Below are 12,590 nucleotides of genomic sequence, written 5' to 3' on the forward strand. Positions count from 1 at the left end.
AGCATGCTAGAAGACTAAACTCTGTCCTTACCAAATAGGGATATCCTATGTCTGACAAGAACTCCCAGTTTGCAGAAAAGACTTCAGAAAGCAGGAGTGAAGGAAGGGGGAGAGAGAGGAGGAAGGAGGGAGTGAGAGAGAGAAGAGAGGGAGGAGGAAAAGAAAAATGGTTAAAAATGGTAAAAATGAGTAATCATTTAATAAGGTCATTACCACTGAAGGAGAGAGGGACAGAGGAGAAGAGAGAACCTCGGGGAGCGAGAACGAAAGTTGCTGATAAGAGTTTGGAAGCAGAGTTTGTTTGCCGCCCCGCCGTACAATAACAAGATAACACTTTATTCCTGATCATTTCAGAAAGTTACAAAAAATGTCATATACTGTAACATTTATATTACGTAAAGGTAGAATGATGCATGTTTTCAGAATCCACTCAAGTTCTTATCAAGTCAACCTGTAGCAGCTTTTCAGCTTCAAGACACCTCTACTGACAATATCAAAGTTATGGCATCAAAGCCATGCATCAGTTATCAGCATTAAAATGATAAACTACATGAAGAGGCGATAGTCCAAAAATCTCTGTGAAACCTATCATGAACATTTTTCATTCAACTCCAAATTAAATATAGACTGACTAGTGTTCTTGGTTTGGCTTTAGTTAACTGTTAGGTACACACATTCCTGCAAATGCCCTTGAGCAAGGCTGTAGCTCTCGAACTGGAGTTGGCGGTACCAGCTGCTCCTGATAGCTAGGATTAAATGCGAATATGCAAATGTCCTTTGCAAATACAGTGATGAAGTGATTTTTTAAGTGGTGATTTTGTCATCGAATACTAATTTGCTCAAGAACACCATTTAAAAATCTCCCCCAAGAGTGTTTTAGTAAAATTCTGAATGATACCTACAGTACATCAAGCCAGACTTTCCTAAAATACGCACAAGCTTCTAACTGACCACAGTACAGTTATATGAAGTAAAAACTGTCCACCTAAGCCTCTTTGGCATATCTATGTATTAATGCTTTATGATTCCATCAGTGTCCCCATAGCAACGCCTCACCTGGTCACCATCTCCTTTTCCTTGTTGGAGGCGTGGCCGCCGCTGCTGATTGGTCGAATGGCTGTAGACAGGAAGTAAAGCCGGTGGTTCTTAAAGTACTGGTCCACCAACGGCAGGACGACCTGAGGGATCACATGGTGAATTAATGAATTTAGAATTTAGCTGAAAAACCTTCAATTCAAACAAAATGTAACATTGGTATTCCATTGCAAAGTACTCCAGACTATATGGCACCAACCAACTCAGCAATTACACAATATCAGCAATTTGTGCATGAAAAATGGATCAGACCTTTCCAAAGAACTTGATTTGCTGTTCATAAGGAACTTTCTCTCCTTGGGACCTCGTTCCGACATCTGCACTCGGAAGACGAAAAACAGAAGACAAGGTGTTTGTTGATGTATGATGGTATGCGCATTACATTAACTCTTACATTACATTACATTGACTCTTGTATTTTTATTTATATTATTCCATGCATATCTGACCTGACTCCATCATGTGCTTGTGGGCCTGGTCCACATATTCGATCAACTGTTGGAGGAAGGTGTAGGCGAAGCGCTTCTCAATGGCTGGGGTGTCCAGCTCTTGCTCCTTCACACCTCTGGACACATTAAATAAATCACATACATATATGGCTGCTAGGTTCATATTTAGACATACAGTACATTGCATGCAAGTGGAAAAACATATGAACCCCTTGATTTTTCCATAATGGATAACACCTTCCCATCAAATCCACCTCAGTCATGAGATGCAGTTGAACTCTATTTCAGAGACAAATGAGGTTCAACTTGGGTTTTAAATTTAGGATGGCGCCCCTAATGACCTTAATAGTCGACACCCAGCTGTTTTGGCTACTGGGTGTCGACTATTAAGAAGAAGAGAGAAAGAAGAAGAAGGTCATTTAAGGTCATTTATGCAATTAAACTGGAGTTTCATGACCATAAGAGGAGTCGGGTTCGGTTCTTGTGGCTTCCCCTCCTGTGCAAGCATAGCAGGGAGACGTCAGTATCACGTGTTTTTTCTATCGAGCTAATATTGAGTGATGGTACATCATGGTGGCTCATGCGCTCGTTTACAAATGTAAAAAGTAACGGTGCACATCAGAAAACCTTCTCGGCAGGCACTGGAGCCATAAAAATAACCAAATATAGAATGGAATAAAGTCTGCACACCTTTCAGCGACACTGGGGGTTCAGAAATGGGTTTCTAAAACAGCGGTTTCTATGCACAGGGCTTTTATCTGTTCTCTAATGCTCAGATTTATCTGGTTTACTGCTCCAGGTTCTCCATGTTCCAAATCCTCCATTTCACAATGAGTCCTCAGTGTAGCTGACGGCCAATATAGCTTTAAAAGGTTCAATTATAGGAAATTACATCAATAACAATAACAATAATAACAATAATAACAATAACATCAGTATAACTGCAGTTATACGACCACAAGCAGAGCCCCTTATTTTTTTAATTACACTAGAACACATATTAATTCAAACCCAAACTACTTGTATCTGATTTAACTGGTCGAACAAACTGGTCGTGTTTTCTTTTTTTTTTTTTCAATAAATGTTATCTTTATAGATGCTACTGTGGCTGGACATGTTTCAGTCAACGGAGCCCCCCGGTCTCTCTGAGGGCCTTTCTTCTGCTTCTACCTGGACACGGTGTATCCGTTGATCTGGAGAAACTTGAGTATGTCTTGCGCTTTCTCTCGGTCTTTGGATTTCTCTTTGGCAGTGAGCGTGTCGTAGGGCACCAGCAGAGGATGGCTGCCTCCACCTGGGGACAGTGGTGGACAGGGGGAAGCAGGGGTACAGACAGCCAGGTGGAGAAAATAATGGAGAGAGGGAACCGTTCAACCGATTGTTATGAAAGGATAACAATCTATCTATGGTATCTACAGGCTTCAGACACCGTTCATGAAGATAGACACACTGTGGAGCATGGAGGGTGAATATTTCTCATTTACAAGCCAACAATGACATCTGCTGGCTGCTGACACAAACTATCTCACCTGAAACATGAAACACACAGACCGCACCAGCTGCACTGGCACTCTTGTCCAGGCGCTTATAATGTCTGAAGTTGTTTTTGCTTATCCAGTCCAAGCGTATGATATATTATCCTATAAGCATCAGTGTTTCCCACAAAATTTGATTCTATTTGTGGTGGTAGCTGACGGGGGGGTGATTGTGAGTGTCCCCATTATGCACGGTGCTTTTTTTTCTTTAATATGGAAATTGAGTAAAATAAAATACATCTAAAATAAAAACACAATGTTTTGCAAATTGCACCCCGGTCGCTCCCTCAGAGGACACACAGAGGACCCAAAACGTACTTGCGTTTTTGATCAAAGATATATTATTATTTATAAGGGCTTTAATGCATGATGAGAATGTTGCATTGTCTAGTTGCATTGCATTTGATGAGGCTATACTGGATGTCATTTGATCTATCTGAGATTCCTGAGGAAGATACAGTGCAAGACGCATCATATAGCTTTTACATAGACTTAAAATGGTTTGTGAGACCAGGAAACAGCAAGGCAGCCCATGGGCTTTGGGGTCAAGATTGCCCTTTTCTCCATTTTGAATGGCACCCCAAGCTTGCTGCCTGTAAGCCTAACCAGTGCAAAAGACAGATTATACGTACCTTTGGCTTCTAACTCCATCTTCTTTTTCTTTGACCAAATATTATGATAGTTCTCTGCAAGCAGCTCAGCCATAGACTGTAAACAATGTTATGTCAAAGGTTAGCATGGTGATATTGTATACAAGGAAGTTTGGATCCATCTATCCATTGTGTGTGTGTGTGTGTGTGTGTGTGTGTGTGTGTGTGTGTGTGTGTGTGTGTGTGTGTGTGTGTGTGTGTGTGTGTGTGTGTGTGTGTGTGTGTGTGTGTGTGTGTGTGTGTGTGATACTCACGTGCAGGTCTCTGGATAGCGTCACGTTGCTCATGTCGATTGGTCTAGGACTGAAGCCCGGTGCTCCTTCAAACGAAAGCTGCTGAAGAAATACAAAAACAAAGCTTTTTGTTGGACGGGTATAATCTGATTAATTCTATCTGGCACTTTGTGTAGCTGAATTTCATTATGGCAGATGAAGAGATTTTATCAACGTCTACTTGGCTTGCTTGTGATATCCTGCGGGACTTCTGCAGGCTGGAAGGGTCTCCCTCTCTGATCCTCTCGACGCTCCAGCCCCACGACAGCATGGTCTTCAGAGACTCCTTGATGGGCCACCTGTACAGCTCCTTGTCCTATCAGCCCCAAAATAAATCAATATTACAATTTGGAAAATAACGTATTCACCTTCCTCCCATCTATCTAATGCACCCTTCATGTAAGCATATGAGGTTAACCCTTGAGTTTACAACATATTTACCGTTAACACTTATTTATCGATATTAATTTGAATTCTCACGTGTTTTTTTTTTTATCAACTATAATTCCACCTCTCTATACGGAACACTTGGATTTCAGCGCTTAGTAAAAGAGAAGATCAATTCAGAAATGTATTGCAATTTAAGATTGTTTAAGGTTTATGCAACTCTAGAGAGTCCTACACGGTGCGGCTTTAAAATTGCATTATTTTCATTTTATCACATTTAGAATGCATTCTTAAATTTGGCCAGCTGAGTACTTCCTGGTAAAAATAAAAACATTGAAGGACAATTATTTTGTTGCCTCGAAATTGCCATATTGAGAGGCATTCGGCTGAAGCCATTCTCTCAATACTGCATCAATTTAAATATGAACTCAGATTGACTCCCAATGATTGAAAGATACGGTTTGGTTTAAAACAGTCATATAAGTTAAGCAATTTACTGAAATCCAAAGGAAGGCGCGACACTGCCCTTACCTTCTCAGAGAGAGACTTGTATCCTTTGAGCAGAGGGTGGCTCTTGGTGGATTCACACACTTGATCTCCATATGACCAGCCATTGGAAAACTGGAAAATTAAGCATTGAAACCGTCAATATGAGGAAATGAAATGATAAAACAATGACCCAAGGTACAAACTGTCACAAGATTTAATCTTATCACCTTGTCCACAGACCACTTTTCATGAGAATGCTCTGCATATCTGTTGATGAAGCAGTCCAATTTCTCAGGAATGTTGACGCTAATAAACAGAGGAGATACATGTCGTACAATTCAAATATAAAGTTGTATTCACTTGCATATAAAATATAAATCTAGGTACAAATCACCAAATAAATAATAGAAATAATAGGGAGAATAATAGAATATTAACTGTTTTCAGTACTTTGTTGTGTCTGCGGGCTGAGGGGTGAAGTTCCCCTCTGAGTCCATGGACGACTGCTTCTCCATCATGGCCACGTAGCTAGACTCCATGTAGTCTGGAGGGAGGGCGCCCGCCACGGCGCTCAGACACGGCAGAGCCAGCTTGAACAGCTCCTGGTCGTACCGCTGGAAAACACAGAGGTACAAAATACACACATGCTCTATCATTTAGAGAATTAATGATTGAAACTCTAATTACTTTGTACTTTGACATGGATATGTATATACCCGTACACTATCTGCTCTGTATATGATGTCTCCGCTGCAGTCATTTTGGCAAAAACCAAGAAATTTAAGTTTATTTTTTTCTTTTTACCTTTCTGCGATGATATTGCAGGATTAAAAATGAAAAGCAGTCACAATAAATTGTCATTTGATTAATATTGTTTACATCGAAAGTGATGAGATTTCACTTGGACTTTAAATTCTACTTTTGTTCCTGAGAAAAGAGCCTTCGAAAAATCAACTTGGGATTTGTGAAACCTGCAGATTCTCTTGATTTTGTGGGAACCGGATGTACCAAATGCAAATTTTTTTAAACTGCATATTTGTGCAAATAATGGGTTACGGTTAGGGTTAACCCCAAATAGTAAGCCATGGGCGAAAAAAAAACCCCAAGTATAAAACCTAGTTGTCCTAAGCAAACATCTCTATGCAGTCCTTGAAGATGGACTCACTCCCTGAGGAACAATTAGCACTCGCTGAACAATTAACCGACCGAGTACTAATTGTCAGCAGAGTTCAGTTTACGGCTAATGCAATACTGAAGCATGCACTGAAGTACTTTAAATATAATCATCAATCACTTAAAACAAGCTTTGTTCATAGTAATATATATATATATATATAAAATAATAGGCTTGGCAGAGTTGTAATTGACCTTGCATGAAGGATAAGCAGTTCTAAGTGAAGGCCACATTGGCCTAATGCTTTCATTAGTATCGTTTCGATTGAAGCAAACGACAAATTCAGATAGGGAAAAAAAAAAAAAGATGAATGGCGCCATGTTTGTGAAAATGTCCAACGTGTTGTTTGCAAGAAAGAAAATCCAGCTTCTCCCTCACCTTGTGGGACAGCGCATCAAAGATTCCCCAAAACAGCTTCCTGGAGAGGTGGAGCTCCTCATCGGACGCCACTCCAAAGCTGCCCCAGCCCCCAGAGAGGCAGTAGTACTTCCAGCAGCGCTCATAGTGGTTGGTCAACAACTGAGAATGGAACACAATTGTTATCTTTTTTTTTTTTTATTACAGCCTTACAAAGTTTGAGTTTCACAAGTACAGAACAGGACTTTCAATCAATAACACAAATCACAAACGTTTCTCTCCATGCCTGATCTTAACAACAACAACAACATGGCGCTAAATCTGTGCATAGACTATTGGTTCTTCTATGACAGTTGTCTAGTCATATCTTCCATTCAGATTATTATTATTATTTTTTTTAATTCATAGGCTGTCCTGCAAACCTATGGCCTGTTATCTCTTTTTATTCAACAGGCAACTAATATCCCCCCTCCCCCCTGAAAAAAAAATTGGTGAATTTAAATGGAGTTGCCCGCACCTGCTTTACAATTACCACTACTACATTATTAGATATTAGTGCTCACCTTCAGAGGCATCTTGGTGTGTTCATTGAGTAGCGGAACATCAAAAACCAACCTTCTTAAAAGGTGTTGCATCATTGAAGGCCTCAGCTTCCTGCAGATAAATACATAGATGCCTTGATTATATAAAAAAAAAAAAACAACTCTACATTTAAGAGTGTAAAAATGTTGATTGACAAAAAAAATATACAACTGATAGCAGTATTGATCTGATTTTGTGTTGGAGTACTCAAACTTGTACAAATGCTTTTATCAATTGATGTCATTTTTTGTAACAAGGAGAAACACTTTGGGGAAACCACATGAATATAATAATAATAATAATTCATTATTATACGATATTGTGATGTCATATTTTGCCATCCTCACCCACAGACGGCCAGCAGACACTCCTCGATGGCGTCCCTCTGGGCCTTGGTGAGGCAGCAGCCCTTGGACAGCCGGTAGACGGTGTGGAGCAGGGAGTCGATTAGTGAGGCAAACGGCTCGGTGCCGGCAAACAGCGGCGCGCACTTGGTGAGAAGGGGCAGCACGGCCGTGCACAGATACCTGTTGAGGGCCAGAGCCATGTCTGTGGCACTGAGAGCAGCCTGGGGGAACCGAGACAATGAGGTGACACACACACACACACACACACACAACACACAACACACCGCGCACACACACACACTGCATCGCGTTATTTTCCAAACATCCTATTTATATCCACAATTCAAAATATGAATTGTGGATATAGAGGTGCATTGCTTATTGTTATTTGTTTAGGTTTATTTTAAATTATTTCTTGTTTTCCAGGTTTATTTTCATTGTTCATTTTTGTTTTTTATTGTTGTTTATTATCATTTTTTCTATCTTGTATTTTATTTTTGTGCTATTGGACAAGATATATTATTGTCAATTTAAGTTATTTTTATTATTCTTTATTATTCTTATTGTTTTTTGTTTGGTTTATTTTTATTGTAAATTGTACATTTTCCAATTTTCTATTTCCCAGCTAATCCTCAGGTTTATTGCATATTGCCATTTTTGTATATTTTTATTCTATTACGTTTTTTTTTTTATGTGAACAGCTGAGACACAACACTTTCCCCACAGCGATGAATAAAGTCCATTTATCCATCCATTTATCTCTCTATCCACGCACCGTGTCCAGCGAGGCCGCAGCTCGGAGGTCTGGTAAGAAGCCCACTTCCAGAAGGTGCAACAGAAAGTTCTGGTCCTCTATGCCGTAGACCCGGTCTAGGAACAGAACCATGGCCGCCTTGTGGTCCGGGCAGAACCCGGCTGACATGTCAGGCTCCACTACTGAGCCATCTGACGCAGAACAGGGTAAAAACACACACAGACAAACACGCACGGAAAAAAGGCTAAATTCAACATTTAAAAAATAAGAGCATCCGTCTACAACTGCCGTCAAGTGATCCGTGGTTTGCATTTGAAAAGTTCTCCTCACAATTAGATTAAATTAGATAGTTCAAACAGAATCGTGTTCAATATTTCTATGAAAGCGGTAAAGCCATCTGAGTACAAAGTGTATTTTGGCCTTGCGGTTATGAAATCAATTGTAATGTAAAATTACTTATCAGAATCTTATATGCTTTATAGTGTAATAAGGAATGGCAATAATAATAAAGGAACTGAGTACACTTTCTTCTTTGCCTGTAAAATGTATTTTATTTTATTTATTACTTGCCCCACTCTCTCACACAAACCATATAGGGTCGAAAAGATCAATATCTATTTGTGTGTGTGTGTGTGTGTGTGTTTGTGTGTTTACCCTTGGCCAGCGTGGGCATGAGGAAGGGGATGCTGATGACTCCCTCCAGGTCTTCAATGGGAATCAAGGACCTCAGGATGGCTCGGATTCGGATGGCCTCCCCTTTGCCAGCGTGGATCAGCTGATGGAGAATAGAACAGAATAGTGTAATAGTCTATGTGTGGGCATAAAACATTTACGCCATTATTTGCATACATTCACCATCCACTGTACAAACACAATATTCCCACTTAATAATATTAATATAATAATAATATTTCCACTAAATTAATCATACTCTTGAAAAACCCTTGACCATTTCAAATACAAAAAACACTTGGCTTGGTTCAGTAAATGTTTGACTGAAATTGAGGGCAGTTCAAATTCTCACTTCCTGATCAAGGCACACCAAAGATATGCTAGATTTCAACAATACAACACAACAAAACAACAATAATAATAATAATAATAATAATAATAATTCGACTCTAGCAAAGTCTGGAAGGAGATTAATTATTAGCTTCCTTTTTTATGATAGGTCTCTTCTCTAGAGAAGTTCAAGAAGTTTAAAGTTTGAGAGCAATTTATTGATCATTTTGAGGTTAATAGTACAATACCATTGTTTTCTACTTTTAGTACATTTTAGGGTTATTGTTTATTGCTATTGTTTTGTATTTTGTTATTAGATTATTAACTATTATTGCCTTTTGCTTTGATGTGTGCTGCTGTAACGCCCATTCATCCATCTATCTCTCTTTTAATGTGTATGTGCAAGAGGTTATGAGCACATCAAATCATTTGAGAGTGAAAGTATAATTGTGTATAAATATGCATGCATTAAAAGGGTACTTGTTTACATCTTTTAACATAACAGTTCAAATGATAATGCATGTATCTGTCTGCATGATGTTTGTGGCTGGGTCTACGGTTGCGTGTGCGTGTGTGTGTGTGCGTGTGTGTCTGTGTGTGTGTGTGTGGGTGCGTGTGCGTGTGCGTGTGCGTGCGTATGTGTGTGTGCCCTCACATGCATCTCGGGCGCACAGCGGCCTAGCAGGTCGATGAGCGCAGCGTAGAAGGTCATGATGGCGTTGCCCATGTGGATCGTATCGTCCTCCTCGTCCTCCAGCACATCGCTGCTGCACAGAGACCAGCGCACACACACTGTCGGGTTATTTCTTTCTTTATCTATTTACATGCCTAAATGTGTTTAAATGTTTTTTGTTGGTTTGTTATTTTATATTGTGGTTACATTTTGCGCGGCGTGTCTGTTGGAAACACACTTTCAAACACAAGTTAAAAAAGTATATGTAAATGTAAATGCAGTAAGTAAGCTTTACTTACAGTACTTGCTATACAATGAGTAAGCTTGACTTACTTGCTTACAATATTGAATGACATTTGCTTTCAGGTCCTTTGGGATTACAAGTTATAAGGGCGGTATGACGGAAGGTATTACAGGTGACCATCTGCTTTTTTATTAACCACTTGCCACTTCCTGTAGGATTGGCCGATAATGACACCTAACTTTCTCAAAGGTATTTGTCTTTTTTTTTCTCGTCTACTTATATGAAATTGATATTAAAGCAAATGTGAATAGTAGATCAACCACGGAATTAAAAAGATAACATAAATTATTTTCATAAAATGCCCACCCCATCCAAACACAACATAGTGATATCTCAAGTCCCTAGCATCGTCTTACAGGGACTTGCAGCTGTCAGACGTCGGAGACGGCCCGTCTCTCGAGGAGTCTTGGGAGATCTTGATGGCCTCCTCCATCGCCGCCAGTAACCCGTTGCCACCCTCACCTCGCAGGGCTGGGCCAAAACACTCCGGCCGACGAATCAGCAGCCGAACCACGACGTTGGCGTTCTCCTCCACGCTCTCACCTGGAGACAAAATAACATGTCTGCACTCTGCTTATGGGACGCTGCAGACCCCGATGTGGGGGGGGTCAGGCAACCACTTCTACGCCTCGCGTCGCTCCGCCTACGTGCCAATGCCAACACTAGCTAGGGGCGCCATCTTGTGACGCTACAGAGAGACTACACCGGAAGGCTTGACAAGAGGAACGCGCACATCAATATCAGAATCCCCAACGTACCCTTTTCTATAATGTGAATAGTTTGCTACGTTGCTCATTTTTCTAAGCAGAACCTGTTAAAATAGCCATATTATTCGTGTAATTATTTCAAATCGCTATTTTGTTTCCATGTGCTGATTTAAGTAGTCGTGTAGACGCCTGATACAAGACCACCACTTTGGGTCCTTGTCCCTGTCCTGGGTTATTATGCGATAACAAGCGGCTGGCTGGACATTATCACTCCCTCCTTTCCTATAACAAACAGCATTATCTACGCATTGACTTTTGAAATGCCATATGCCAAAAATGTCCCTTACCGTTGCAGAAGACAGCAAAGCGCAGGAAGTCCAGGTATCGCTCTCCCTCCACGGGGTTCCAGCCGATGTCAGGGTATCCTTTGGAGACGAGCATCACGCAGCTCTGCAGGCCACAGCCGGCCAGGTACTGAACCACCTGCGGAGACGGACCCAGGAGGGCGAGAGAGACGGGGAAGAGGATTCCAGAGCCGCCATCCTTGAACAGACCTCCAACATCCTTATAGGACTCTAAGGACCATCGGACCATACCAGACCAATTTTATTGGTTTATCTATCTATCTGTCCCTCTCTGTTGGTCTATCTCCCTCCCTTCCTCTCCCTCCGTCCGTCTGTCTGTCCATCTATCCATCCATCCATCCGTCCATCTGTCCATCCATCCATCTATCTATCTATCTATCTATCTATCTATCTATCTATCTATCTATCTATCTATATATCTATCTATCAATCTAACTGACTTGGTCCATGGTCCTTTAAACCTCTCCACCCTCCACCCTCCACCCTGACGGGGTTTCAGTGTCTCTGACCTTCTCCAGGTCGGGCTCTCTGAGGGCCAGAGCCAGCTCGTTGTTATCCATCACCGACGCGGCGGCCACGTCCAGGGGAGTGGAGCCTCGCATGGACGGGGAGGCTGAGGAAGGTCGGATGAAAAGGAGGAGAGAGAGAGAGAGAGAGACAGGGAGAGGAGAGGATGAGGAGAGGGGGATGAGACGGGGAGAGGAGAGGAGGAGGAGGAGATGAGATCAGGGAGAAGTCACCCGTGCAAACACAGAAACGAGCCGTCTTTATCAAGCGTCCGTGAGTAGGAAGGTGACATTTTGAATTGCTAATGCAGAGGTTAATTAAACTTTTTTTTAATTAAATTAATTAAATTTTTAGGTTTATTGTTTATTGTAAAAAAAAAAAAGAAATTCAATTTTCAACTTTTAACTTTCTTGGTCTAGGACCGGATTTTCTGTGACCGCCCCCTTGCTCTGATCTGAGTTGCGGCCACTCCGTTTCCCTCGCGGGGATGAATAAAGTATCTCATCCAATCGTCAAACTTCCAGGTCCTCTCGACAGACCCAGGCCCGGGCGTGCGGGAGGGGGAGGAGGTGTGGTACCGAGGCCGACGCTGCTGTTCTCCAGCAGGTAGCTGAGGTGGTCGAACATGGCCTTCTGGTTCTGGCGGCTGATGCGACAGAAGTAGCACAGGAAGCGGCAGCAGTTGGCCACCATCTTGGGGAAGGTGATTTCCTGCACATAGTGTATTGGGTGATTCACAATGTTCAGGGTCAAGTTCCAGAGATTATTTGTCACATACATATACATACGGTCACGCATGTCTGCGGTGAGATGACGAAGAGATTCGTTCGTTTTTCATATGTAAAACGCCAATTTTGAATGGAGATTTAAAAATGCTAATGTTAGCCTCAAGCAAATACACTTACCTAGCATCAGAGTAGCCCACGACCACGCACTAAACC

At 41.4% G+C, this 12,590-nt stretch overlaps 1 protein-coding gene across 1 annotated transcript in view; it reads right to left on the bottom strand.

Moving 5' to 3' along the window:
• The window catches only part of ryr2a (ryanodine receptor 2a (cardiac)), a gene marked incomplete at both ends in the record, with an annotated part of 197,947 nt that overhangs the window by 66,044 nt on the left and 119,313 nt on the right, over positions 1-12,590 (bottom strand). Inside the window, 21 exons of the mRNA XM_080021214.1 lie at positions 32-81; positions 1,057-1,178; positions 1,348-1,412; positions 1,545-1,660; positions 2,715-2,838; positions 3,712-3,787; positions 3,984-4,061; positions 4,183-4,317; positions 4,920-5,009; positions 5,105-5,183; positions 5,328-5,491; positions 6,430-6,570; positions 6,972-7,062; positions 7,338-7,558; positions 8,113-8,282; positions 8,746-8,866; positions 9,749-9,857; positions 10,427-10,613; positions 11,125-11,260; positions 11,652-11,755; positions 12,228-12,360. Coding sequence (XP_079877340.1) covers positions 32-81; positions 1,057-1,178; positions 1,348-1,412; positions 1,545-1,660; positions 2,715-2,838; positions 3,712-3,787; positions 3,984-4,061; positions 4,183-4,317; positions 4,920-5,009; positions 5,105-5,183; positions 5,328-5,491; positions 6,430-6,570; positions 6,972-7,062; positions 7,338-7,558; positions 8,113-8,282; positions 8,746-8,866; positions 9,749-9,857; positions 10,427-10,613; positions 11,125-11,260; positions 11,652-11,755; positions 12,228-12,360 — 2,512 coding nt within the window. The remainder of the gene's footprint in view (positions 1-31; positions 82-1,056; positions 1,179-1,347; positions 1,413-1,544; positions 1,661-2,714; positions 2,839-3,711; positions 3,788-3,983; positions 4,062-4,182; positions 4,318-4,919; positions 5,010-5,104; positions 5,184-5,327; positions 5,492-6,429; positions 6,571-6,971; positions 7,063-7,337; positions 7,559-8,112; positions 8,283-8,745; positions 8,867-9,748; positions 9,858-10,426; positions 10,614-11,124; positions 11,261-11,651; positions 11,756-12,227; positions 12,361-12,590) is intronic.

The sequence above is a fragment of the Zeus faber genome, assembly GCF_960531495.2.
Source record: "Zeus faber genome assembly, chromosome: 20".
In the NCBI taxonomy this organism is placed as follows: Eukaryota; Metazoa; Chordata; class Actinopteri; order Zeiformes; family Zeidae; genus Zeus; species Zeus faber.